The 25979-nt window shown below is 55.6% G+C and overlaps 2 protein-coding genes across 2 annotated transcripts in view; both read right to left on the bottom strand.

Moving 5' to 3' along the window:
• LOC125626149 (dual specificity tyrosine-phosphorylation-regulated kinase 1B-like) overlaps nt 1–19279 on the bottom strand; it is a 30552-nt gene extending 11273 nt beyond the window's left edge. The window contains exon 1 of the mRNA XM_048828840.2: nt 19146–19279. The gene's annotated coding sequence lies outside the window, so the exon portion shown is untranslated. The remainder of the gene's footprint in view (nt 1–19145) is intronic.
• Nucleotides 19280–21578: 2299 nt separating this feature from the next.
• On the bottom strand, nt 21579–25508 carry FBL (fibrillarin). The gene is made up of 9 exons (XM_048828873.2): nt 25422–25508; nt 24886–24942; nt 24373–24564; nt 23917–24011; nt 23515–23685; nt 23172–23304; nt 22627–22739; nt 21980–22125; nt 21579–21785 (listed from the first exon to the last, which is right to left on the bottom strand). Exons 1-9 carry the CDS (start codon nt 25429–25431, stop codon nt 21761–21763), a joined length of 942 nt encoding a protein of 313 aa, XP_048684830.2. The 5' UTR covers nt 25432–25508; the 3' UTR covers nt 21579–21760.
• Nucleotides 25509–25979: the final 471 nt, after the last annotated feature.

Below are 25979 nucleotides of genomic sequence, written 5' to 3'. Positions count from 1 at the left end.
AGGGGCAGGGTGCCAGGGCATGTCTGGGCCACCGGCTCTGGGATCCCCCAACACAAAGGACAGACAGGGCCAGTCCCAGCCCAACCCTGGTCCACTAGGGGGGTGATGGGCTACCTATGACACTCCTACAACATCCGCTTCAAGCCCCTTCCTCCCTGCCAGCCTCTACACCCCAAGATATGCCTTGAGGCCACCGTGTGGGTCGGTCAACAGAGACCTGGGCCCCCTACCCCAGACAAATCTGGACCCAACCCCAGCTCCATAGCCCAGCAACAGCACCTCCTCTCCCCATCTGACCCGCAGCCCAAAAAAGCCATAGGAATATAGAAGCAGCCAGTGTTGATCAGCCCCAAGATCCATCTACTACTCCTGGGGAAATTCTGCACCACTGTTCATGTGCAGAATTCATGACCCTCTGCAGATTTCTTTGCTTCCCCGCAGAAAAATGACTTTCTGACAGGGAAGTAAAGGGAAGCCCCAAGAGCAGCATGCGACCCTCCCCAGCTGTATGTTTTGCGTGCCCAAGGCAGCTGGCAGAGGTAAATCACTGTGGGGCAGGACTGGGGAAGACCCAGCTGGTAGCTCCTACCCTGTGCCGGGCTCAGCTCCTAGTTCCGGCTGGGCTTGGGAGGACGAGACTTCCTCTTCCCCTGCACAACATCCGGGACCAGGTCAGACCCACCCCCAGATTTCTCTCCAGGCTGCAGGAAGCTCTGCAAACTCCTCACCCATCGCTCCTCAGCTGCAGGGGGAGGGATCACTGTACGGGGAACTGCTCCCACATCTTCCCAATCCCCATGCACCCAGACCCCCTCATACTCAGTCCCTCCGCCGAGCCTCACCACACACCTCCACGGCCAGAATACCACTGCCGAGTGCCACTCCCCCTTCACCTGGACCATCCCAAAGAGCCACCCACACCTGGATCCCCACTCTACCAAGCCCCAGCCAGCTGCACCTGGATCCTCACCTCACTGAGCCCTACTCCCCCAGCATCTGGACCCCCAACACCCAAGGCCCCCACCGAGCTCTATCACACCCAGACCCTGCCCTGCTCAGCCCCAACCACCTTTACCTCCTGCAGAGTTCCATTACCATTGCACCCAGAACCCCCCAACAAGCCCCTGTGCATCCAGAGCGCCTCCCACACCCAGACTGCCCCACACAGAACCCTCTCAACCCACATCTGAATCCCCCCCACACTTGGATCCTGCTGGGCTGAGCATGCCTGCCCACACCTGGTGCACCTGGCACAGAGGAACATGGCTCTGGGGTGTTTCTGGGGCAGGCTCGGTCCTTGTGCTGTGTCAGGCTTGGGTGCAGCCTCACTGCTGAGCCATGTCCTGGGGAGTAGCTGCAGAGTGATCTCCTACCTCTGTGCAGCCAGTGGTCTGTACTCCCCAGTGCCATGCTGGAGCCTCCACAGTTATTTGACAAATACAATTTGCAGAATTTTAAAATACTGTGCGCAGAATTTTTATGTTTTTGGTGCAGAATGCCCTTAGGAGTAACCTACCCTGGTATCCCATCTTTGATAGCACCAGATTGTTCAGAGGAAGGTGGAAGACACCCTGCAGCAGCAGATGGGGATAACCTGTGCCCATAATAGCTCTCACCCTAGTCTCAGAGAGCTTGGCTGAAGCTACAAAGCAGCTGATTTCAGATCCCTGCCCCACTTTGGTACCACTATGTTCTCCAGCCATTCCTATTAGCCCTAGAAATGCCCATTCCCTCTTTGTATCTTGCTGAGCTCTTGGACTTATCATAAGAACATAAGAGCAGCCATACTGAGTCATACCAAAGGTCCATTTAGCCCAGTACCCTGTCTTCCAACAGTGGCCAATGCCAGGTGCCCCAGAGGGAATCAACAGAACAGGTAATCATCAAGTAATCTATCCCCTGGCGTCCAATCCCAGGTTCTGGCAAACAGAGGGTAGGGTCACCATCCCTGCCCATTCTGGCTAATAGCCATTAATGGACCTATCTTCCAGGAACTTACCTAGTTCTTTTTTTAACCCAATTATAGTTTTGGCCTTCACAACATCCCCACTCCTGGCAACAAGTTCCACAGGTTGACTGTGTTGTGTGAACAAATACTTCCTTATGTTTGTTTTAATGTTGCAATTGTTAAAATGCTGCCTATTAATTTCATCGGGTAATCCTGGGTTCTTGTGTTATGAGAACGAGTAAATAACACTTCCTTATTTACAAAAAGAAAAGGAGGACTTGTGGCACCTTAGAGACTAACCAATTTATTTGAGCATGAGCTTTCGTGAGCTACAGCTCACTTCATCAGATGTTGACATCTGATGAAGTGAGCTGTAGCTCACGAAAGCTCATGCTCAAATAAATTGGTTAGTCTCTAAGGTGCCACAAGTACTCCTTTTCTTTTTGCGAATACAGACTAACACGGCTGTTCCTCTGAAACTTCCTTATTTACTTTCTCCACACCAGTCATGCTTTGTAGAGCTCGATCAGATCCCCCCTTAGTTGTCCCTTTATCACCATCCAGTGGCAGGCAATTCCACAGGCCAATCAAGCAGCTGATGACAAAGTCTTTCCTCAGATGGGTTTTCGGTTTCCCCATCTTTCAGTTTCATCACACGCCCCCTAGTCTTTGAGCTGCGAGGCTGGGAGAACAGACACTCCCAATACCCCTTCTCAATTCCACCGATCACTTTACAGATCTCTACAGTAACAATCCCCGTCTCTCTCCAGTTTTTCCAGGCTCTAGATCGTTCTCATCCCCTTTCTCTGACACCTCCCCGTCCCCAGTTCTGCAGTATCCTTTCAGAGCTGGGGTGCCCAGTAATGCACACACTATTTCCAGCGGAGGCTGCACCATTGCTCTACAAAGAGGGGGCAGAGATGTAAGTCTCCCTCATTAAACATTCCCCAGCTCAGCCCTTATGTGCCCAGACGTGACGGGGGCTTTTCTAGCTGTGGTTGTGCCCTAGGCAGAACTCTCCTCCCAGCTGCTCACAATGAGTGCTCGCGGGTCATTTCCACACCTGTCCGGTGTCCAAGCAGTTTCAGTTTTTCCCTTTTGGACACATCACTTTGCATTCAGCAAACTTGAATTCTGTCTGCCACCGAGTTACCCTTTCACCCAGCTCCCTCTGGAGCTCCTCGCACCCCTCCCTGGCCCTATCTCAGCCCCATAACTGAGTCATCCGACCATTTCGTCACTTGGGTGCTCACCCCCACATCCAGATCGTTCAGAGAGAAGTTCACGATACGGGACTAGTGTGCAACCTCGAGGCACCCGCTGGCCACCTTTTCACAGAGCACTCACTCTCCCATCCCTTCCACACAAACCCTGGCCCCCGTGTACATCACGCAAGGATGAGGCAGGCACCAGCGATCCCCCACCGCCCAGTGCCGGAGCCCACCTGTGGATGGCTGCCTGTGGCAGCGGGAAGATGGCAGGTAACACTCGGGCTCCCTCCTGCCCCAGTCTGTCTGCAGTGCCAGTAGCATGGCGGGAGGCGGCGGCACCTCAATGCTGGAGGGTATCACCATGGGGGAAAGTGTCCAGTTGCCCCTGGCGTGGGCAGCTGCTCCCGGCACAGAGCCTGCGAAGCTGGGGGAGCGAATGGAGGGTGCTAGCCCCGGCTCCCTGTCCCTCCCGGGGCAGCTGTCCTTGCAGTGCGCAGGCGAGACAGGAGGTCGGGGAAGGACGGCGGGGAAGGGGGGCTGGGATCAAGGCAGCTGTTTGAACAAAATGGCAAAGAGGAAACTGACAAGATGAACAGCTGAGCGACAGCCCCAAAGTAAGCTGGACAGGAGTCTGACCAATTGAGCAACCCGGCCTGCCCTGCATGGGCAGGGCTGTGCTGCCACTCAACAGCAGCCCGCCTGCTAGTCCCCCACCGCCAACGCACTGCCTCCCGTTCCAGCTACCTCCCGGAAGGAAATCCAGCTGTACGAGGCATTCTGCTTCCCACCAAACGTGAGCCCCTTGCAAAGACACACCGACCCCAAGCAGAGTCTGCTCACACCATCTGAGACCCCAACAGGTCCCTTCAGAGGAGTTGCAGCCAAAAGGGACCACAATGATCCATCCTGCTCAATGTTCTCTATAACACAGGCCAAGGTACCTTCCGCAGGGATCCCTGCATTTGGCTTACAGCTTCTGGCCAAGCTAGAGTGGAAAAGCCCCTTTCTTGTGGTGTTCACTCTGGACCCTAACAATGACAGAGAATCCAGCAACATTGCTAACTATTTCTGAGAGACTCAGTGGAAGCAGCCACTTAACAAGCACTCGCTGGGTTGCAGAGAGGCTGCCTATGGAGTTAAGACACACTGCAGGAATAAAGTAGGGGTGGGGAAGAGTCCTGAAAGACCCAAACAAAGGAATCAAGTGTAGAAGACTTTGCCTAACCAGCAGGTCCTGACCAGGCTTGGTCCTAGCTCCACCAGAATCCATTTGCTGAGCAGCCAGCCCCATCTGCACCTGCTACCAGCCAAGATTGGTCTCCTCACACCACAATGCCACCAGCACACTCCAGAGAGCTGTGCAGCACGGGCCAGGGTGGGGCCGTGTGCAGAGAAAGAAAGGGTAGGTGGAAAGGCTCAGGGAGGCACGGTCCTGTCCTGACCAGGTTCGTTACCCTGAGACGGAGGCGGCCCCCAGGCCACCTTCAATTAGACCTGGGGGAGGAATGGCACTTGGGCACACTGCAATGGCGCAAGGAACATGGGAAACCCAGGCATCCCCCATGCAGCGGTCACAGCATCCCCCTTGACAGGGCTTCTCTACGTGCCTCCCAACCAAGCTCTAGTCCCAGGGCCCTGAACAGCTGCCTGACTGGGATAGAATCGTCACCATCCTTCCCTGGGCAGCACGGGGTGAACAAACCTCACGCTGGCCAGGGAAGGGCTAGCAAGCGGTTTTACCGCTATACTGGTAGCAGGAGTCAGGCGTGGAGAGAGGGGGTGAAAGGAGAGAACCCAGCTCAGGTGGGAGCTGGCTGGGAAAGGAGAACAGCTCTCTGTGGGAGGCTTAGCTGGGGCTGGGAACGGCAACGGCCGGGTGATGCTGCTGCAGACAGTGCCTCACCTGAAGGGGGTGACAGCCACATCAAACCCTTTTGTTCGGGGCCCAGCAGTGGCCACCTTGCACTAAGTCATCAGAGCTCAGCTGCTCATCTCTCGCTGACTTTATGACAGGTGCTGTTGGCTAGATCAGCTTCCTGGGAACATCCTAATGACCCAGCCACAAGCCCATTTGCCCCAGGGAATGACACCCAATCACTCCCACTGGGAGACAGCAGAGGGTCCTGATCAGACTAACCCACAGCCACAGCATCCCAAGGAACTGGAGTCTACAGCAGGGACACATCCACAATGAGTACACAAGGCGCCTGGCTCTAGGGCACTCGGTGCACGGACACCAGGCCAGCCCTCTGAGTCCTGGCCTCCTCCACGCATGGGCCCCACTGGCAGGGCTGCTTTGGGTGAAACCTGAAATCTCCAGGAGGCATTGCTGGGAAGCGCCAGCCCCAGGAGGAGCATCACCCTGGCAGGTGCAAAGTAGCTTAGGAGAGGAACTCAGAGCATGGGGAAGCACGCACAGCGCTGGCTGCCTGCAACCCAGATGGGAAGTATCTTGTTCTGTACAGCACCTAGCGCAAAGGGGTCCTAGGCACTACGGTAACGCAGATAACAAACAACAACATACAGCACCTAGTGCAAAGAGGTCCTAGGTGCTATGGTGACGCAGACAATAAATAACATACAGCACTGAGCACCGTGGGGTCCCAGGATGGGAGTTCCCTTACAAGGTGGGCGGGGGGGTCAGTGCTAACGAGCCAATTAAATTAAGGTGGAAGTGGGCTATTCTCAACAGTTGACAAGAAGGGGTAGAAATCACTTTTGTAGCGCATATCTATTCAAGGAACACCATCATAGGACCTAATTACATCAGCCACACCAACAGGGGCTCATTGACCTGCACATCTACCGATGTGATCTATGCCATCATGTGCCAGCAATGCCCCTCTGCCATGTACATTGGCCAAACTGGACAGTCTCTATGCAAAAGAATAAATGGACACAAATCTGACATCAGGAATTAAAACATTCAAAAAACAGTAGGAGAACACTTCAGTCTCCCTGGACACTCAATAACAGACTTAAAAGTGGCAATTCTTCACCAAAAAACTTCAAAAACAGACTCCAACAAGAAACCGCAGAACTGGAATTAATTTTCAAACTGGACACCATCAAATTAGGCCTGAATAAAGACTGGGAGTGGATGGGTCACGACAAAAACTAATTTCCCCCTGCTGATACTCACACCTTCTTGTCAACTGTTTGAAATGGGCCACCTTGTTTACATTGGCCTCATTAGCACTACAAAAGAGATTTCCACCCCTTCTTGTCAACTGTTGAGACTAGCCCACTTCCACCTTAATTGAACTGGCTCGTTAGCACTGACCCCCCCTCCCCCCCACTTGGTAAGGCAACTCCCATCCTTTCATATGCTGTGTATTTATACCTCCCTACTGTATGTTCCATTCCATGCATCTGATGAAGTGGGTTTTAGCCCACGAAAGCTTATGGCCAAAGAAATTTGTTAGTCTCTCAGGTGCCACAAGGACTCCTCATTGTTTTTGCTGTTAAGGACTGTTACAAAGAGGACAGAGATGGATTGTTCTCCATGCCCACTAAAGGTAGGACAAGCCAGAATGGGCTTAATCTGCAGCAAGGGAGATTTACGTTAGATATTAGGAAAAACTTTCTAACTCTCAGGGGAGTTCAGCTCTGGAACAGGCTTCCAAGGGAGGCTGCAGGATCCCCATCACTGGAGGTTTTAAAAGACAGGTTGGACAAACCCCATCAGAGATGACTTGACTTGGTCCTGACACAGCACAGGGGACTGGATTTGATGACCTCTCAAGGTCCCTTCCAGCCCCACATTTCTATGATTCTATGGCAGGGAATCAGACAAGTGAGGTAAGGTAACTGCTCTGTAAAAGCGAGGGATTATCATCTGCTGTAGAATTTTACTCTCCAGAGAGACTAAGACTGGGAAGCATAAGCCCAAAAGGGAAAAGATTCATGAGACCAGGGACTGGATCTAGTCCACAGAGGTCTCTCAGCCATGTGTACCTCCAGGGAACACAGGCTAGACACACTATCAGCCTTCTCCTTCGCCAATGGAGCACCCTGCGCTAAAGCTGGTCACCCTGTACATGTGCTCGGTAGTGGCTTCACAACACGTTCTGGGGTCTATAAACTATCCCCACAGATGGGGAAACCAGGCACAGAGACCCAACTTGCCCAAGGCCATTCAGCAGCAGAGTGGGGACTAGAACCCAAATCTCCCAGTCCAGGATTCTATCCACCAGGCTGTGTAGCCTCCCCCACACCCTGTGGCATGTCCCCCTCTAGTGATGACTGGGCCACATCTAGAGGTGGATGAGCTTGCTAGCGGCCATGAGCTAACAGAGTTGGGTCTGTTAGCTCAGTCAGTAGAGAGTGCTTTGAGATCCAGTGGTCCAAGGTGCAGGTCCATTGCCAACGCCCTGCCAGTGGGCAAGGCAGTACAAGCTTGAGAGTCAGGTTTGGGATGAGGGGAAGATGAAATAGCATTTTAACTCAGCAAGAGCTTCCCAGGAGTGTACACAGAGCGTGCAGCTGTTCTAAGCGCTCACATGAGCTGTGCTGATTTAGTGACTCGTGAATCTGATTTGCCTTCTGAAACCTATTTTCAAAAGGCCTCCACCCAATTCAGACAGCCCTGGCTTTAACCAATCTCCAAGTCCGACTTCGCAAGTTAACCAAAGTGAAAAGTGCCTTTTTCCCAAGCCAACAAAGCAAGGCAGAAGCACTTCGAGTCTGCTAAATAATTCACAGCATCACCCAACAGTATATGCTAGCAAGGCGAGCTAAAACAGCATAGCTGAGAGCTGCAGTCTGTAAGTATATTGGAAAAATCCATGCTGACCTCGTTATTAAAGCACATCTGCAGGGCCTTGCTTAAGGAAAATGAGATTGCTACTTTGTCAGATACAGACATATACAACCCTATCTAAACTTGTGACATAAAAAGAATACTAGAACACAGGGATTAGGTAATTCAAGCTGACAGGAACGTAGTGGAGCTAAATTAAAAGCAAAAGGAGCAAACTTTAATCTGCCTGACTTGATAACTTTATTGTACAAGCGTAAGATTCGCTTCACCCAGCTCTCTCGGGGGGAAGTTCCCAAGTATTATAAAACTGAACTCACAATCAATGCAACACAGAAGGCAAGCAGGACCAGATGACTCTCTCTATCGTGCTATCCTGCTACCGCAGTACCTGAGCACCTCACCATCTCCACTGGATTCATCCTTACAGCCTGGGAAGAAGGGCAGCGTTACCCCATTTTACAGACAGGTTACATGACTTGCCCCCAGGAAGTCAGTGGCAGAAGCAGGGAATGTAGCCCCACTCTCCCAAGTTCTAGGCAAGAGCCTTAGCCACTGGCCCATCCTTCCTCGCAGGCTGGCGCACTCTGCTGTCTGTGGCAAGCACGAAATAGCTTCCCTGCAGCCGGCTGTATTTAGTGAAGATTTGAATGGCAATGTGAATCGCGCCTCACACCTTGTCTACACACAAAAAGCTGCACCGTTTTAACTATCCTGATCTAGCTAAAGCAGTACAATCTCCCTGTATTGAAATTGCCAGCTCCCTGATGCAAGGACTATCTTTTTGTCCAGTGTTTGTCCAGCGCCTAGCACAATGGGGTCCTGGCTCCTAGGCACTCTGGCAATACAAGTAATAAATAATAATAGTAGTGTGGATGCAATTATACTGGTGTACAAAGGTGCCATGTATCACTACAACTATTCATGGAATCATAGAAATGTGGGGCTGGAAGGAACTCCGAGAGGTCAAAGTCCAGCCCCCTGCACTGTAGTAGGACCAAATAAATCTAGACCATCCCTGACAGGCGTTAGTCCAACCTGTTCTTAAAAACTTCCAATGATGGGGCTTCCCAAAACCTCCCTTGGAAGCCAATTCCAGAGCTTAACTCCCCTGAGAGTTAGGAATTTTTTCCAAATACCTAACCTAAATCTCCCTTAATACAGATTGAGCCCATTACTGCTTGTCCTGCCTTCAGTAGACACTCAGAACAACTGACCCCCATCCTCTTTATAAACAGCCCTTCACATGTTTGAAGACTGTTATCAGGTTTTACTCAGTCTTCTCTTCTCAAGACAAAACATGCCCAGTTATTTTAATCTTTCCTCAGAGGTCAGGTTTCCTAAACTGCTCATTTTTGTTGCTCTCCTGTGGACTCTTTCCAACTTTTCCACATCTGTCCTACAGCCAGAATTGGCACAGTACTCCAGTTGAGGCCTCATCAGTGCCAAGTAGAGTAGGACAATTACCTTCCACATCTCACATACAACACTTCTGTCAAAATACCCCAGAACGAATGACAGTAGCCTTTTTTCACAATGGCATCGTGTTTTGACCTATATTCAATCTGTGATCCACTATAACCCCCAGATCCTTTCCTGCAGTATTACCACCTCCCAAGGTATTCCCCATTTTGTAGTTGTGCATTTGATTTTTAATTCCTAAGTGGCGTATGTTGCACTTGTCTTTATTGAATATCATCTTGTTGATTTCAGATCAATTCTCCAATTTGTCCAGGTCCATTCATGCAGGGAAAGGGGAAATACCTACCCCACTATAAGGCATATTTATACCAACATATCCGCATCCATGCTAGGGGCCGTACTCAGCTAATGATACCAGTTGCAAATAACTCCCCCACCCCACACACAAAATAGTTCAATTAGTACAAAAACTGTGCCTACACCAGGCACATCGCTCCTTTGAAAATCCCAGCCTTGGGGGAGATGCGTGTAGCCAAAAGTAACACCGTGCGCTCAAAGAGTCCTGTAAAACTTGGCTTGCTTTACGGACCTCAGCAAGATCTAAACATTAAGCCATGGGCAAAAATTACAGCCTCAGTGTGGGGGAAGTTACACGCAGCCATGGTTGTATTGGCTGAACTGCATAACACTGAGCACTCAAGGAAACTGGAGACAGACCCGCCCAAACCTGGCTTGATTTGTGGGTCCAACAGCTTTAAAGTTTAAAGTCAGCACAGGCTGACAGACACAGTTATTTTCTAGTGCCCATTCACAGGAGTCAATCTTCTGTACCAATCTTCTGATGGGTGGAGAAGCATGTGCTGCTCGTAAGGCAGCAGTCACAGAGCAAGGTTTGCACCTCTAATGGAGTCATTTTTCAATGCTTATTTATCTGAATGCAAAGAGGGTGTTTTACAAACATCAAAACTCTGCAAGGGAGTTTGATTAAAGATCAAACCACAGAAGCCACCAGCCTGGATCAGACCCAGGGGACCTGTCAAGTTCGGTATCTTGTCAGACCTTAGGGGGTCCATCTAACCTGGTATCCTGTCTCCAGAAAGCGATCCGCACCAGGTGCTTCAGAGGAAGTGGCATGAAACACCCCACTGCTGGCAGGAATGGGATAACCTGACTCCGGAAGCTCCCTCCTCAGAGGTCTGAGTTGGAGGATTATATCCCAGAACTCTTGGATTGTTTTAGAGGGTCACAGTATTGATTATAACAGCTCTGGCTATTCTTGTTAGTCACAACAATGACTAATCCCTTTCTATCTAGATACCTAGCTCATAGCTAGCTCTTTCCATCCATAGACCTCAACGCACTTCACAAACCAGTATCGTTATCCCCTTTTCACAGAGAAGTTGGCACTGCCCAACTTCCCTCAAGTGTCCCCATCACTCACATGTCACACCGGAGGGGGTGGGGTGCAATCCAGCTCCCACCACCACATGATCCATTCTGGGGATCCCCAGCCATTCCCACATGTTCACAACCAGGGCAGCGCCTTGCTATGGCACCCCAGGCGCCTGCCACCTCCAGGTCTGAGCGCCCGGCGCTGCAGGGCACTCAGGAGCGCAGAACTCAGCCACTCGCTCACTTAGAGGCACAAGGAGGGAAGTATCTTATATGCTTATATTCCCTCTCATCACCGCTGTATCTGTGCACGTCACAATCTTTAATGTATTTATCTCACAACATACACGTGGTAGGACAGCACTATGACCTCCTTTGTACATGGGGGGAAACTGAAGGACAGAGAGGCTAAGGCTATGTCTACACAGCGAAGACAAACCCACAGCCAGCCCTGCGCCAGCTCACTCAGGCTCACAGGGCTTGGGCTGCGCAGCTGTTTCACTGGTTTGTAGATTTCTGAGCTCCGGCTGGAGCAGGAGGGTCCCAGAGCCATGGAGAAAAATGATAAAATGATACACAGGGAGAAGAGAGAAGGCCAAGCAGCACTCCCAGGCTACTGATGCTTGTAACAGAGTATATCAGAAACTTTAAGGGACTATCAGGATTATCTAGTCTGACCTCCTGCACATTGCAGGTCACAGAACCTCACCCACCCACTCCTGTAACAGACTCATAACCTCTGCAGGAGTTACTGAAGTCCTCAAATCACAATTTAAATGCTCAATTATCTGTCCTGCCTTAGTCACAGACCAGGCCCCCACCACGCCAGGTGCTGCATACACCATACAGGGTTACAGTCTGAGTATTTATGCCAGCCTCTATAGTAGTTATCCAATACATTAGCTCCCATCACCACCAAAACCATAGTCTCTGGCTGCAGGATGGGAGCAGCCTGCCTCTGCTGCTGCTCAGACCTTTGCCAACATAAGCAGAATGAAACGGACCCAAATCTTGTCAGTTTCACAGCTGACCAACCATCTGGGTGATTCTGGCTCCTTTGGTTCTGTGGCAGCCTGGCAGAGCTATAAGCAGCAGCAGAGGCACCCGGGCATGGCTGTCTGCCTGCAGATGCAGGAAGACAGCATTGCATTGTCAGCTTCACCACTGGAAGGTTTAACTTCCCAATCACAAGGGCTAGAAACTATTTTCCTGAAAGCTTAGAATCTGCAGGAATCAGTGACATTTCCCTGGATTAGAAAGTACCTGAAACCGGGGGATAATTATAATAGGACAAATCGCATCCCCACAGGATATAAAAAGTCCCTCTCACACGGGGGGGGATTTCATGAGTTTGAATACCCCCTGTGCAGCAATGAGGGGGAAATGACGCATGGTCAGGGGTCCACCGGAAAGGTGGAAATGTAATTGTCACCATTTGCAATCCTCTGATGAGCTGTGACCCAGGACAGGAGGAGAAAAGGACAGTTTTACTGTGTGTCTCTTGCAAGGCACTTCAACCCACACTGGCAAGGCACAGTGCCTGGATCTCCTGGCAAAGGGCCATGTCTGCACTTTGCTTCTAGGCCAGAGGCTGCGAAGTAAAACCTGGCCATTGGCAGGGCAGGATGGGCACTTAGGAGCGTGATCAAGCCCCACTGCCCAAAGAGCAGATCCCCACTCTGGGCCCCTGCAGCCCAAGCTTGAGGGACACCTGCCACTTGCTGGAACCAGGCGGCTGCAACCCGGATGCCCTGACAGCAGATCTAGGGAACGCCTGCCTCTGAGTTGCCTCCGTGCAACAGTCCTCTGCCATGGCAACAGGCTCCCCATTGGCCAGCCAGAATCCCCGGGAGCCAATGGGGAAGCAGCCCGTGTTGCTAGGCTCTCTGGGATGCAGCGGGGACGATTATGCCCAAACAAAGCGTGAAACAGGAGCAGGACAGAGAGGCTCCAAAAATACCCGCCTGGGAAGAGCCAGATCTCCTTCCAGGAACACAGGGCTATAAATAACCCGCTCCCCACTCAGCCGGCTGCCCCAGAGACAGCGGGGCCGGGGCCGTTGGCACTGCGCCACGGAGGGATCAAGGCAGTGCCCGCTCCTCCGGGAGCGCAGCGCCACCCAGGCACAAGCAGGGAAGAGCAGTGGGGGTGAGGCACAGGATGACAGCACCACCTCTCCCTCCCACATGCCACCATGAAGCAGTTCACACAGGGCAGCCCTGGAGCCTGGGGTTGGCACTGCCCAACTTCCCTCAAGTGCCCCCATCACTCACACGTCACACCGGAGGGGGTGGGGTGCAATCCAGCTCCCACCACCACATGATCCATTCTGGGGATCCCCAGCCATTCCCACATGTTCACAACCAGGGCAGGGCCTTGCTATGGCACCCCAGGCGCCTGCCACCTCCAGGTCTGCGCGCCCAGCGCTGCAGGGCACTCAGAAGCGCAGAACTCAGCCACTCGCTCACTTTACAGGATATGGTCGTTGTGCTGTCCCGGCTCCGTGGGCAGTTCTAGGCCCTAGTCTCTTCCCAGGAAAAAGGATCATGAAGCAAGAGTCTCTGGCACGGTCAGCCCCCTCTCCTGCCACCATGTCTCAGGCCACGAAGTCTCAGTGCCAGGGCATATCTAACTCACACAGCAGGAAGCCTACAAGTTCCCAGTCAAGGCTGCACTTTAGAGAAAGCCTCAAGCTGCTGGAAGATTCAGAAATGCCCACTGGTGAGTGGGTATTACAGCTCCGTCTCTGCACTCAATCCACAGAGAAGCCAAGTCTGCAAAAACCTAAGGAGCCCTGGCTCTAGCTCTGCTCTAGCTGCTCATGCTTCTAGTTCTGGAGGTCCCCAGTTCAACCCCCCAGGGTGGCGGCCTCCACACACACTGTCGGGGCAGGCAGGGCACCTTAACTCTGCCCCCATCTGAAACTGAGCACCACCAGAAACTTTTACCCGCCTCATAAATCAAAAGTAACTGGGTGAGGGAACAGCTCCAGGGGTCACCGTGGCTGACTCCTCCAAACCACCTGCTCAGAGGGCTGGGGCCATCAGAAGAGAACATACTATTGCTATTAATTTTGCAGAAGGTGCTCAGGTACCATGATGATGGGCTGCAGTATAAAACTAGAATGACAGGTGTGTCCAGGAGCAAAGATTTATGAGAGAAGGTTAGAGATACGCACCAGAGCGGTATAAAGAGTGGGTACACCCCCCTTCACCTTTCACACAACCAATCTGGTTAAAAGGCAACTGCTTTAAAACCATGTAGTGACTCTTTAAGTAGTTTGTGAGCCTTCTAGCGGTGCTCACCGTGTTGCATGCCAGAAGCCAGCCAGAGCAGCAGTACATATGTGAGATAGGCTTTGCAAGTGTGTGTGTGTTTAATAACCAGGGTTATTTGAGACCCAGCCGGGCCTGTGTGGATTCTTCATATTATTGCTGGAGTGGCAAAAGATACAGCAACCCAATTAAAGGAAAAGTTGTTTTTGTACACACAACGCTGTTCACCTGCAGAACTCACCGCCACAAGAACTGGGCCAGGACTGAGAAAGGGATTAGGAATGGGGATGAATAATTAAAACATCAGCATTATATTACATGGGATTTTTTAAAAATGAGGGATATAAAATCTGCTGTTTTGGGACATAAACCTCCCTCCCTGAGGGTTAGGAGGCAGGATCCTTTCCTGGTTCAGCACTGCACTTATTATTGTGGTAGCCCTAGAAGGCCAAGTCACAGTCCAGGCCCCACTGTGCTAGGCACTGTGTATTATTATTTATTAGGTGTATTATGGTAGTGTCTATGCCTACAAACCCCCAGCATGGACAAGGCTCCCACTGTGCTAGGTGCTGTACGTTATTATTGGGTATATTAGGGTAGTGCCTAGGAACCCCCAGCACAGACAAGGCTCCCACTGCGCTAGATGCTGTATATTAGTATTTATTAGGTGCACTACAGCAGTGCTTGGGAGCCCCCAGTCATGGGCCAGGACCTCACTGTGCTGGGTGCGGCACATTATTTATTAGCTGGTACTGTAATACACCTAAGAGCCCTACTAACAGGCTAGGACACCACTGGGCCAGGAGCTGTATGTTATTGTTTTGTTAGGTGTATTACGGTAGGGTTTAAGTGAATTATGGTAGGGTCTAACTGCCCCAGTCATGAACCAGATCTTCCTTGTGCTAGGTGCTGTACAGACACAGATTCAGCGGAGAGTCCCTGCCCCAAACGGCTTCCAATCAGTTCCTGGGCACCCATCCATCACACAGGCTCATTTCACTTGGAAGCATTACCCCCTCCGTGATGGACAGACATGGTTCTCCCAGGGCAGCCCATGTGGGCAGAGTTAAAATGCTTTGGGTGGCCCCAGCATGCATCTGCCATCTGGGATGGGTTCAGACACCCACCACCACCTCCTCCTGGCCCAGCCAACGGCACTGGCACTCTCAGAGACGGGCTCCACTCCAGCCAGAGCAGGATGGGGCCGTGGCTCAGGGCGCTACCAAACAACACAGTATGGGTTGTCCATGTGGCTAATCTACAGCACTTTGAAGGGGTCTCTCTCTATCTTATGTACTTACATGGCTCGCACCACAACAGAATCTGAGTGCCTCACACTCTTTAATGCTGCAGGAGGCCATTATCCACCTGATACAGATGGGGAAACTGAGGCACAACACAGCTAAATGACTTGCCCAAAGCCACGTAGGGAGACTGGGGTGGAGCAGGGAACTGAACCTGGGTCTCCCAAGTCCTCGGCTAGTGCTCTAAGAACTGGGATGGCTGTCCCCTCAGAGCTGGCGACTCTAGGAACTCCCCAATCATTAAGCCAGGAGAGCCCCTGACTGCCAATTCCCCCACTGAGACAGAAAAATCCCCTTCCAACTAAGCCTTAACACGAACAAACAGACAGCCACTGTTGTTCCAGGAGTCCCTTTCTTCTACTACCAAGGAAACACGGAAAGGGAGACAGTGAGGAGATAGAGGCGAGCCCACTGTGGGAACCCTAGGAGAGATGGGGACAGACCCTCTGGGTGGGAGGGGGAGGAGAGGAAATGGCAGAGGACAGGCACAGGGAGTGGGGCAGGGGGAAGAGAGAAACTCACAAGGGGCTGGCCCATGAGGAGGCGAGGGAAATTAACACTCAAGCTTACGTCAAGGCCACAAGTTCTGGAGTAGCTAAGACCTGATCAGTCCACCAGAACAATGGCAAACCCAGCAGACCCCGGGGAAGGGAGACACCCTTAGGCCAGAGACCAGCCGCGAGACGAAGGCCCTCCAGTGGTGCCAGAACTCCAAATCCACACGGCTGCCCTCCCACAGGCAGCACCCCAGAGTCAAGGAGCCCAGACGGATCAGAATGACCAAACACAGTCTTTTGCTCTCCCCACTCCCCTGGGAGCAACACTCTCCAAACTCTGCTAGGAAACAAACCGGAATGACTGCACTCATATGTGCATGTAAAGATGCCCTGCAAAAAGCACGAATGGCCGCAACCTCTTCCAGCATCTGTGCAGCTGGAATGGGGTCCACCACCCCCACAACCATATTTCTGTTTGACTCTGGAAAATGGGTCTTCACCACTCATCTCTACTGGGAGACTCTATGGACAACTGGAGAACTGGCTGGTGTGTGACTGCACAGACAATCAAGCCTGGTCTACATTAGAGTTAGGTTGACAGAAGGCAGCTTACGTCGAACTAACTCTGTTAAGTGTCTACACTAAAATGTAGCTCCCACCAACGTAACTCGCCCACTACACCGACTCATCTCCACCTCCGCAAGAGGAGTAGCGCTTAGGTCAATTTAGTTAGGTAGAGGTGGCATTGCTTACATGTAATGTTGCTGCCTTTCAGAAACCATCCAGCAATGCCCCACACTGGCAGTTAAATCGATGCAAGTGCATCTAGTGAGGACACACACCGCCAACACAAGACGCATAGTGTCGACACAGAAAACCGATTCAATTACTGCAATGGCTGTACATGGACATAACTTAGGTCGACTTAATTTTGTAGCGTAGACTTGCCCTCAATAAGGGAAACCGAGGGCACGACTATACTTAAAATGCTGCAGCTACGCCCCTCCGTACAGATCCCTCCATCACACTGGCCCTGTCCAAACCGGATCCCCTCCATCCCAGACCTGCACCAGCCCTTCCCAGACCCCCTCATCCTAGATCCATACCACACAGTCCCTGTTCAAACTCGGATTCACTCCATCCCAGATCTGCAGCACTCCAATGCAAATATCCCCACAAAGCATCAGGCGCAAGCCCCCCTGCACAGATACAGATACCCCTATAGAGTGCAGACCTCACCCCAGACACACACACCCCAATTGCAAAAACTCCACCCAGACCAAGATCACCCCATCACCTCTCAAAGCTCGGGGAGAGAGTGAAAGTGGGGCAGGTAGGGCTAGGGGGTGATACCTGGGATGGTGTAGGGCCATGGCAGTAAAGTGTTGTTAGGATTAGATAGGGAAGTGAGATGAAAGGGATTCCAGGTTCCCAGAAGTGGGAAGGGGGCCAGGTTCCTTGGAGTGGAACAGGAATGGGCTGCACAGTTTTGGGGTGAGGGGGGGCATGGATTGGGACAAGGCCCTAAGCAGCATGTAGGAGCAGATTTCTCAGGGGTGCCACAGAAGATCAAAAGAGCCACCCAAACAGAAGGGGAGGGAAACATAGTGATGGTACCTAAGGGGGGAAAAATTGAGGGTCCACAGATAGCATCAGGATAGAGCTTTCAAGTGGTACCAGTGGAGAGGAAGGAGGGGGCAGTTTCCAGGCAGTACCAGAAGAGAAAGGAGTTTCCATGTGCTTTTGTGGGGTGACAAATGTAACAGGGTTCACAGGGTCCAGACATCAGGGATACCCATGTGGGATCAAGGTTCTCATGGGGCATGTGCAGGGAAATATTTGGGGGGGGGGGGGAGCAGGGCACTGCAATGGGTAGATATCCCAGGTGGCTCCCGGGTGTGGGCAAGACAGTTCCAGGCAGGTGTTTGGGGGTGGAATTCCCATAGGGGATTTTTCAGTTGACATTCAGTGAGAACAATGCTTTGTGAAAGGAGGTGGGGCTAGAGTTCCCGGGTGAAGTACAGGGTGTTCCCAGAGGTCATGGGGGGTTGCCAAGTGGCCGATTCAGGAGCAGCTACAGCAGGCAGAGGGCTATGGAGAAGGGGAAGTTACTTTCTGGACAGTGAGTTCCAGGGCAGGTCCTGCTTTGAGCAGGGGGTTGGGCTAGATGACCTCCTGAGGTCCCTTCCAACCCTGATATTCTATGATTCTAGTGGGGCAACAGAGCGTCGCTTCCTGGCTGATGGGATCCAGGGCCGGTTACAAATACAGGGGGCCAGGGGCTCTGAGGCAAGATGCAAGGGCTCACTTTCTTTATGGTGGGTTCCAGGGCAGGTAGAGCAGGTCACGGATGGATCAGTTTCAGAGGAAAGTTAGATCTTGGGGTGTCAGCTCCCAGGAGGGAAGATCCAGACCGGGTACAGAAGGGTAGTTTCAGGGCAGGCAAGGCTTTCAAGTGCAACATCCACGGTACATACAACGGGGCAAGAGGAAGGAGTCATTTCCCAGGAGGAGGGGATCTATGCTAGGTACAGCAGACTGGTTCCAGACAGATGAAGCTCCAGGCAGGGAGCAGGGACCCTGGCTGGTCTCACCTGTGGCAGCGTCCCTGCCAGGGGAGGGTAGCAGGACAGGTGGGGAATTGGGGGTGGAGGTGGGCCCACCCATGGCAGTGGCCCTAGCAGATAGCTGGGGTTTCTGGCAGGACCAGGGGAAAGAATCGATTCTGGGCCAGGCAGGGGTACAGGGGGGAAGAGGATTTTAGTATGGCGGTCTGGGAAGCAGGTCTCCAGCCAAGGGCTGGTGCCAGGCCTATCTCCCTGTGGCAGCCGCCCTGGCAGGAAAGGGAGATTCGGGGTGGGGACATGCAGAGAAGAAATCATCCGGGGGGGCAGTTTCCCGTTGGGGTTCCTGGGGGCAACTGCCCTAGTGAGAAGAGGGATGGGCGGGATAGGCGAGGATCCCAGCCGAAGAAAGGAGGACGTTGGAGATGCCAGGCACGGGGGCACAGGCCGGTCACGGGGAGGGGAGGGAGGGAGGAAGCTGGTCCCGGGCGGCGAGAGGCCCGGTCGGATCTCGGGGGCGGGGGCACCGGGTCAGATCCCAGGAGGACGCGGGAGGGGCCGAGACGGGTCCCAGAGGCAGGGGGAGGGCCCGTCCCGTGCGAGGTCGGGTCCCGGAGCCGGTTCCGATCCCGGGGGCGGGGAGAGGGGATGGGGCGGGTCCCGGGCGGGGAGGGGCCGGTCTGAGCTGGGCGGGGCAGACGATCCGGGACTGCGCCGGTCCCAGGGTCAGGGTCGGGGCCGGTCCCGGGGAGGGGGGTCGCGGCCGGTCTCACCTGCGGCAGCGGCCCTGGCGGAGGGTCTCGGGCGGGCCGGCCCGGCGCGGGCGGAGGCGGGTCCCGGTCCCGTCCCGCTGCGGGCGGCGCCCCCCGGCGGCGGGTCCCGGTCCGGTCGGGCGGCTCCTGCGCGCGCCCCGGGATTTCCCAGTAATGCAACAAAAAATGGCGACCACAACAAACCGCCGCCGCCGCCGGGGCACCGCGCATGCGCCGCGCCGGCCGCCCACGTGATCCGGGCCAGCCAGCGGAGCGTGCGCAGGCGCGCGGCCGGCAGCCCACGTGATGAGACTGACCAGAACGAATCTACGCACGCGTGTTACGGAAGGGGCGCGTGACCAAAATCAATGGGGCGAAATGCGCGGCGGAATAGCCCTGACAAGTGACTGAGGAGCCGCTTGATGGTGTCATAAATTATCGCCGACGGTCCCACCTCATTGGCGCTGAAGTACCACGTGACCGCTCCTGACGGTGCGCAGGCGCTTCCCCCTTTTCCCCCCCCCCGCACAGGGCACGCGCCAGCACGTGACCTTTCCCTCTCCCGAACGCAAGCCACAGGCGCCGGCGGGGAAGCCACGAACTGCGCGTGCGCACCCCCATCCAATCAGGGGAGTCCTTGGGCAGCCCCACCCCTTCTCTGAAGGGCTTCTACCCTCGCCGTTCGGAGGGGGCTGGGCCAGGGCGTTTCCTCCTCCGCACGAGGCTCCCGCCCATTCGGACCAGACTAGGCCCCGCCCCTCGGTGACCTCCCCCCGCTGGCCCCGGCCCAATTCCTCCCCTTAACGCGGCCGGCTACCTGCCCCCCCCCACCCTTGGGGATCGCCCAGGGCCGGAGCCCTCCCTCCCTCCGTCCCCCCCCCCGGGTTGCCAACTGTCCCAACCCTTGCCCCGCCCCCTCCGCCCCGCCCACAGCCTTGCCACGCCCCTTCTCTGGGCCACGCCCCCACTCCCTCCAGCCCCCTTCCCTCAGTCACTCGCCCCCACCCTCACGGACTTTCAGCGGGCTGGGGGCAGGCTCTGGCCGGGGGCCACGGGGCTCCAAGCGGAGCCTGGGGCAGGGGCCTGGGGGGCGGGCTCTGGAAGGGAGTTTGGCTGCAGGAGGGGAGTAGGGCAGGGGCTTGGGGTGCAGGAGGGGGTTCAGGGGGCAGGCTCCGTGCAGGTGGCTGCCGCAAGCATCAACGTAGCCAGCATCAGCTCCTAGGTGCAGGCAGCTCTGCCCCTGCCTGCAGACACCGCCCCCGCAGCTCCCAGCGGCCCCCGTTCCCCATTCCCGACCCATGGGAGCTGATGGGGCACTCGGGGCAGGGTGCAGAGATCCCCTCACCCCCCATGCACCTAGAGCAAGGGTTTTCAAACTTTTTCTCTGGCAACCCCATTGAAGAAATTTGTTGATGCCTGCAACCCAACAGAGTTGGGGATGAGGGGTTTGGGAGGGAGCTCTGGGCCGGGGCAGGGGGTCACCGCTCTGAGCTGGAGATGCAGGCTTTGGGGTGGGGCTGAGGGGTTTGGAGTGCAGGAAGGGGCTCCGGGCTGGGGGCACAGGCTTACCTCAGGTGGCTCCCAGTCAGCAGCACAGTGGGATGCTAAAGCAGGCTTCCTGCTTGTCCTAGCACCGCCTATCGCACTGCGCCTCAGAACCTGCTGCTACCTAGGCAGAGGCACACAAGCGGCTCCACGTAGCTCTCGCCCATAGGCATTGCCTCCCCCCAGCTCCCACTGGCTGGTCCTTGGGGCCGGGGTAGCAGACAGAGCCCCATGGCCCCCCTGCCTAGAAGCCAGACCCACTGCTGGCCGCTTCCAGGGCGCAGCACGATGTCAGAACAGCTAAGGACTAGCCTGCCTTAGCCAGGCAGCAGCACCACCGACAAGACTTTTAATGGCCCGGTCGGTGGTGCTGACCAGAGCCGCTGTGACCCAATGCCTTACATTCCACAACCCAGACCCACAGTTTGAAAACCACTGGCCTAGGGCTTGTAGGGACACGCCACCACTTCCGGGAGCAGCATGGAGCCAGAGAGCCTGCCTCAGCCCAGCTGGGCAGCCAGACTCTTAGCAGCCTAAAATCTTCCAAATTGGCTTCAGTAGCCTCCCGGAGATCAAGCCTGATTCTTGGAGACTCCCGGTGAAACCAGGAGGGTTGGCAACCCTACCCTTTCCAGATACCTTGACAAACTCCTTCCCCCGCTTTGGAAAAATCAAGGAACAGGCCCCTGTCTTCCTCCAGAGACACTCCCCCCAGGGCTGGGGGGAGTCCCTTCCCCACCAGGCCAAACCCCAACCCATCCCCAGCAGGCACTGAGCTTCCCCAGCCCAACAGTCACCCTCAGGGTTGGGGGGGGGGGAGTAGGGCAAATGGCCCAAGCGGAAGCCACTGAAGACAGGGTCACTATTCATGCGTGTGAACTGCCTGCCTAGCACACACAAACCTGCCACTACCATTTTCCCATATTTTAATAAAAATACATCTTGGAAAAAAAAAAGCCACAAAGCAGAATAGAAATGAGTCCCGGGGGAGAGGGAGGGTGGGCAGCGAGACAACCCCACACCCAGGCCCCATGCCAGCAGACGAAGGGATCCGGCCTGGGGGCCCAGTGACAAGGAGCTTCAAGGAGACACTACTTCTTCTGTTTGGGGGCAGGTCTGGAAGAGAAAGACAAGGGTTAGATCCACCCTCCAAGTAGAGATGCCTCCCAGCCTCACAGGGCAAGCCTTTACCCACCACACCTGCATGCACGTTCCCATTAGGGGGTACATGGATACCCCCAATCCCTCTGCTGGGCAAACCCAAACATTCTCTCCTCCCCAACCCCACCTCTCACATCGCGCAGCTGTACCTGTAAATCCCCACCACCACAGCATGGTCTCGCTCATAGGGTTCCAGCGTCAGCTGCTCTTGGGGTTTCATGTTCTCCTGCTGCATCTTCTTCACCTCGGAGGCAAAGACGGCCTCGGGCGCAGCTGTGGAGTCGATGCAGTTGGCCTAGAAGGAAGCAGTGAGCAGCTAAGCAGCTTTCCCCTCCTCTGTGAGCGATCCTGTCACTGGGTATCCCCTCCCAATGCCAAAAGTTACCTTCCTGCCATCCCTGAACCTGCCCCACAGCTGAGCCCCCTCCTCCAGGGACACAGAGGAGCCTACAGTCAAGGGCTTGGAGGGACCAGCTCTGGCCCAGGAGATCCAGCAGACCTCCACAAGAGACAACGCCTGCATACGGTGCCTGCAGCCCAGGGGATCCAGCATGGGCCAGAGGAGACGGCCTACAGGACGCCCCAAAAGGTCCCAATGCACGGGACTGCAGCACAGGGGAGTTACCCTGAGCTTGTGCAGCACCTTGCACACCAAACCCCCCTGATCCTTGGGGACTACTGGAATAACTAGCAACAAGTGACCAGGAAGCTCCCCATGGAGCCCAAATATTAGACAGCCCACGGGTCCCACACCAGGGCATTGGGAGGGGCAGCAGCCAGGCCCCATTGCCGTTACCTTGATGGAGATGACGAAGTGCCCTCCATTCTTCAGGAAGTTGTGAGCGTTTAGGGCCACAATACGCGACTGGTCAGGCTGGGCCACGTCAGCAAAGATCACGTCCACCATCCCTGCAGGGAGAAGAGGGTGGTTTAGATGTCTGCCTCTGCTATCCCCCCAGCCAGGGGATGGACCCAGGCCCATCCCCTCAATGTACCGCAATCCAGCCCAAGCATGAGCCTGCTGCTCAGAAGACACCCAAGACAGTGGCTGGGGAGAGGGAACCCCATTGTCCCCCGGTGCAAGTGGGAAGCATCAGCCCAGCCTCTGTGCATGGCAGAGAACCTCTCTTGGTAGCTCCCCCCACAGCTGGGGAAGCCATTCTGTGGGGGTTACAGGACCCTGGGCATGATGGGACGGATCTCACTCTGTAGTCCCCGCTTGCTGAGAAAGCCATTTCTATCAGCAGGGGTGGGGAGTTACTGGATCCTGTGTGTGACGGGGGACCCTAATTCTGTAGCCTGCCCCCCTGCCAGGGAAGCCCGGGGCCCCGCAGCCCTCACCGATCAGCATGCGGTACTTGTGCGGGTGCCGTGCGTCCTCGATGACGGGGATAATGTTGGTGCGTTTCTTCGCCACATTGATGAGGTCACGGCCCGAGCGATGGGAGAACTCCACGGCGTACACCAGACCTTCCTGCGTGCAGCAAAGAGCCAAGGTCAGCCATCTCCCGCAAGAGCGGAGCAGCCTCTCTTCCCATTCTCCCTGCCACCCTACGCCGCCACTGCAAGGCAACCAGGCACTGTCCTCTTTCAGCACAGCTGAGTCAGACCCTCTAGATGTCCTCCTCCCCGCCCCGTTACAGACCCGGGCCCAGCAGTGGCTCCGGAGGGAAAGGCTCCTTACCGGCCCCACAATGTCAGAAACGTGCGAGACCGTGGTCCCAGAGGCAGCTCCCAGGTACAGGACCTTGGTTCCCGGCTTGATGTGGATTTGATCGATGCCGCCCAGAATGGCCGCCGCCAGCTTGGAGCGGAAGGGGTTCCAGGCACGGTACTCCACCTTCAGCTCACCGTCCTGCAGAGAGAGCAGTGGGATCAGAGCGGAGCTGGGGGGCTTCCAGCTGGCTGTAAGCATGCTCAATAGCTGCATCCTCCCCCACCCCCCAACGCCCTCCCTCCTATGACAGCACCAGCTCCGGTCACACTGGAGCTGCCCAGGCAGGCTGGAACCATCCCACCCCCAAGTCCTGGCGTAGCCAGTGCTTCCCTGAACCTCTCCCAACCACCGCCCAGCAAGGCCACCTACCTCCACTGAGATCCTCTTCTCCCCGTACACAGACTCGCCTGGCACCAGATTCTTCGTCACGAGCGCATCTTCCTTCCCCCTGCAGATGAAGACACCTGGGGTGGGGAGAAAAAGATGGGAAGCCATCAGAGCAGGGGGAGCCCCCTCCCTGAGCTGGGAGAACATGTCCAGCTACGGGAAGTAGTCGAACACTCCTGAGAATCATGAGGGGATCTCAGCTGGGCAGCCAAGCCATGGATCAGCTGTACAACCTCCCAATAGTAATATCGGAAACGCTGGACAGTGCTCAGCCCCAGCTGTGCCCCAATTAAGCACGACCCAGCATCTGGTCAAGAACCCCAGTGCCACCCCGCTCCCGTTTGGACAGACCACCTTGGCCACACAGCCCCCACTGCTCCGGGGAGGCAAAACTGCTGCGTCCCATGCCACTCCAGCACCCACTGCCTGGCTGGTTACCTTCATGCCTATGGGGTTCCACCGTCACCTTCTTGCCTCCTTTAAACCCTCCTCGGCCGCCCCGACTTCCACCTCCACTTCCACCTCCACGGCCGCCCCAGCCTGGCCCGCCTCTTCCTCGGAAACCACCGCCTCCTCCTCTTCCTCCTCGGAAGCCTCCATTGCTTCCGCCAGGAGATTTAAACCCACCACCTACAAGGGAGAGAGGAGATGGAGTAACAGGAATGTCCCTCTGCACCAGCGCCCCCACCCTGCGCGGAAAGGGGAAGGGCCCAGCATCTGCACTCTTTGGGACGGGATGTGAAGGGGACCAGCGTCCCCCTGAGATCGCAAGGGGGGAAATGACTCAGGCAGGGGTTTGGCCAGGGCACCCCGATGGAGCTGGGGTAGGATGCACTCTGTCCGTGCAGTCAGTGTCCACCCTGAGCCAATGTTCCCCAGTCAGGCACTCCTCCCTGACCACAAAGTTCCCCCCTGCTTAAGTGATGCCACAAGGGCACACGGGGCACTTACCTCGGCCTCCCCGGAAGCCCCCTCGGCCTCCTCCGCGCCCCCCGCGGGGGCTGAAACCTGTAACCAGGAGAGAGAGTTACAGACAGCACCCCAATACGGCCCCCCCGCCAGCACCCCCCCACACCTCCAAAACCGGGGGGGGAGGGGGGACAGAGATCGGCCTGCAGCCAAACACCGCTCCCCACCATTGCTCCCCCCCATCACCGCCCTTCCCAGGGGTACGCCCCCCCCAGGACACGGGGCTCCCACCCCAACACCCCACTGACCCCATCCCACCCACCTGCCATTCCACAGCCGCCCTGCCTCCCGGCATCTCTCCAGCGCCCCCCCGGCCGCTCCCCTCCCCCTCGGAGACACGACCCCCGCGGTACCCCCCAAACATCCCCCAACCCCCAGGGACAGTGACCCCCCCCAAACCCCCCCACGCCACGTGATTCCCCCCCACTGACCACCACCCTTCACGAGCCCCCCTACCGGCCCCCTCTGCGGGGACACCGAGACCCCCACGGCCGCCCACGTGGGCCGCCCGCGCTCACCCGGCCTCATGCTGCCCCACCGGCGCCGCCAGCCGCCGCGCTGCCAGCAGATCTACCCGCGCACGCGCAGCCCCGCTCCGGAAGAGCCACCTCTGCGCATGCGCACAACAGCTTCGCTCAACCCCCCCCCGCCTGCAGGAGGCACCACGGGAAATGTAGTCTCCGCCGCCGGCGCATGCGCGCAGCCACCCCGAGCGGCCGCAGGGAGTGTGTGCAAACGTCCGTGCGCACCGTGTGCTACCCCAGGGCAGGGGCTCGGTGTGGGGCACCACCCCTCCTCCCCCTCAGGGCTGATGAGGTCAGGTGGCTGCAAGGGTAATGAGGGCTGGGTGCAGCCCCTGAGCTGCTGAGGTGGGGGGAGTCCAAACATCGAGCAAGTTGGGGCACCCTGCGGGATAAAAGTGGAGTTAATGAGTCTGTTAACGGGTGGAACTCCTTGCCACTGTGGTTGCAGCTCGTGTAGCTGAGCTCAAAAAAGACCTGGGTAAGTTCTTTGGCTATTAGCCGAGATGGCCAGGGATGCAACCCTGGGCTCTGGGCAACCCTAAACCTCTGACT

The sequence above is a fragment of the Caretta caretta genome, chromosome 24, assembly GCF_965140235.1.
Source record: "Caretta caretta isolate rCarCar2 chromosome 24, rCarCar1.hap1, whole genome shotgun sequence".
Classification (NCBI taxonomy): Eukaryota; Metazoa; Chordata; order Testudines; family Cheloniidae; genus Caretta; species Caretta caretta.
Note: the sequence above shows the minus strand (reverse complement) of the source record. Positions and strands in the feature narration are given on the sequence as shown.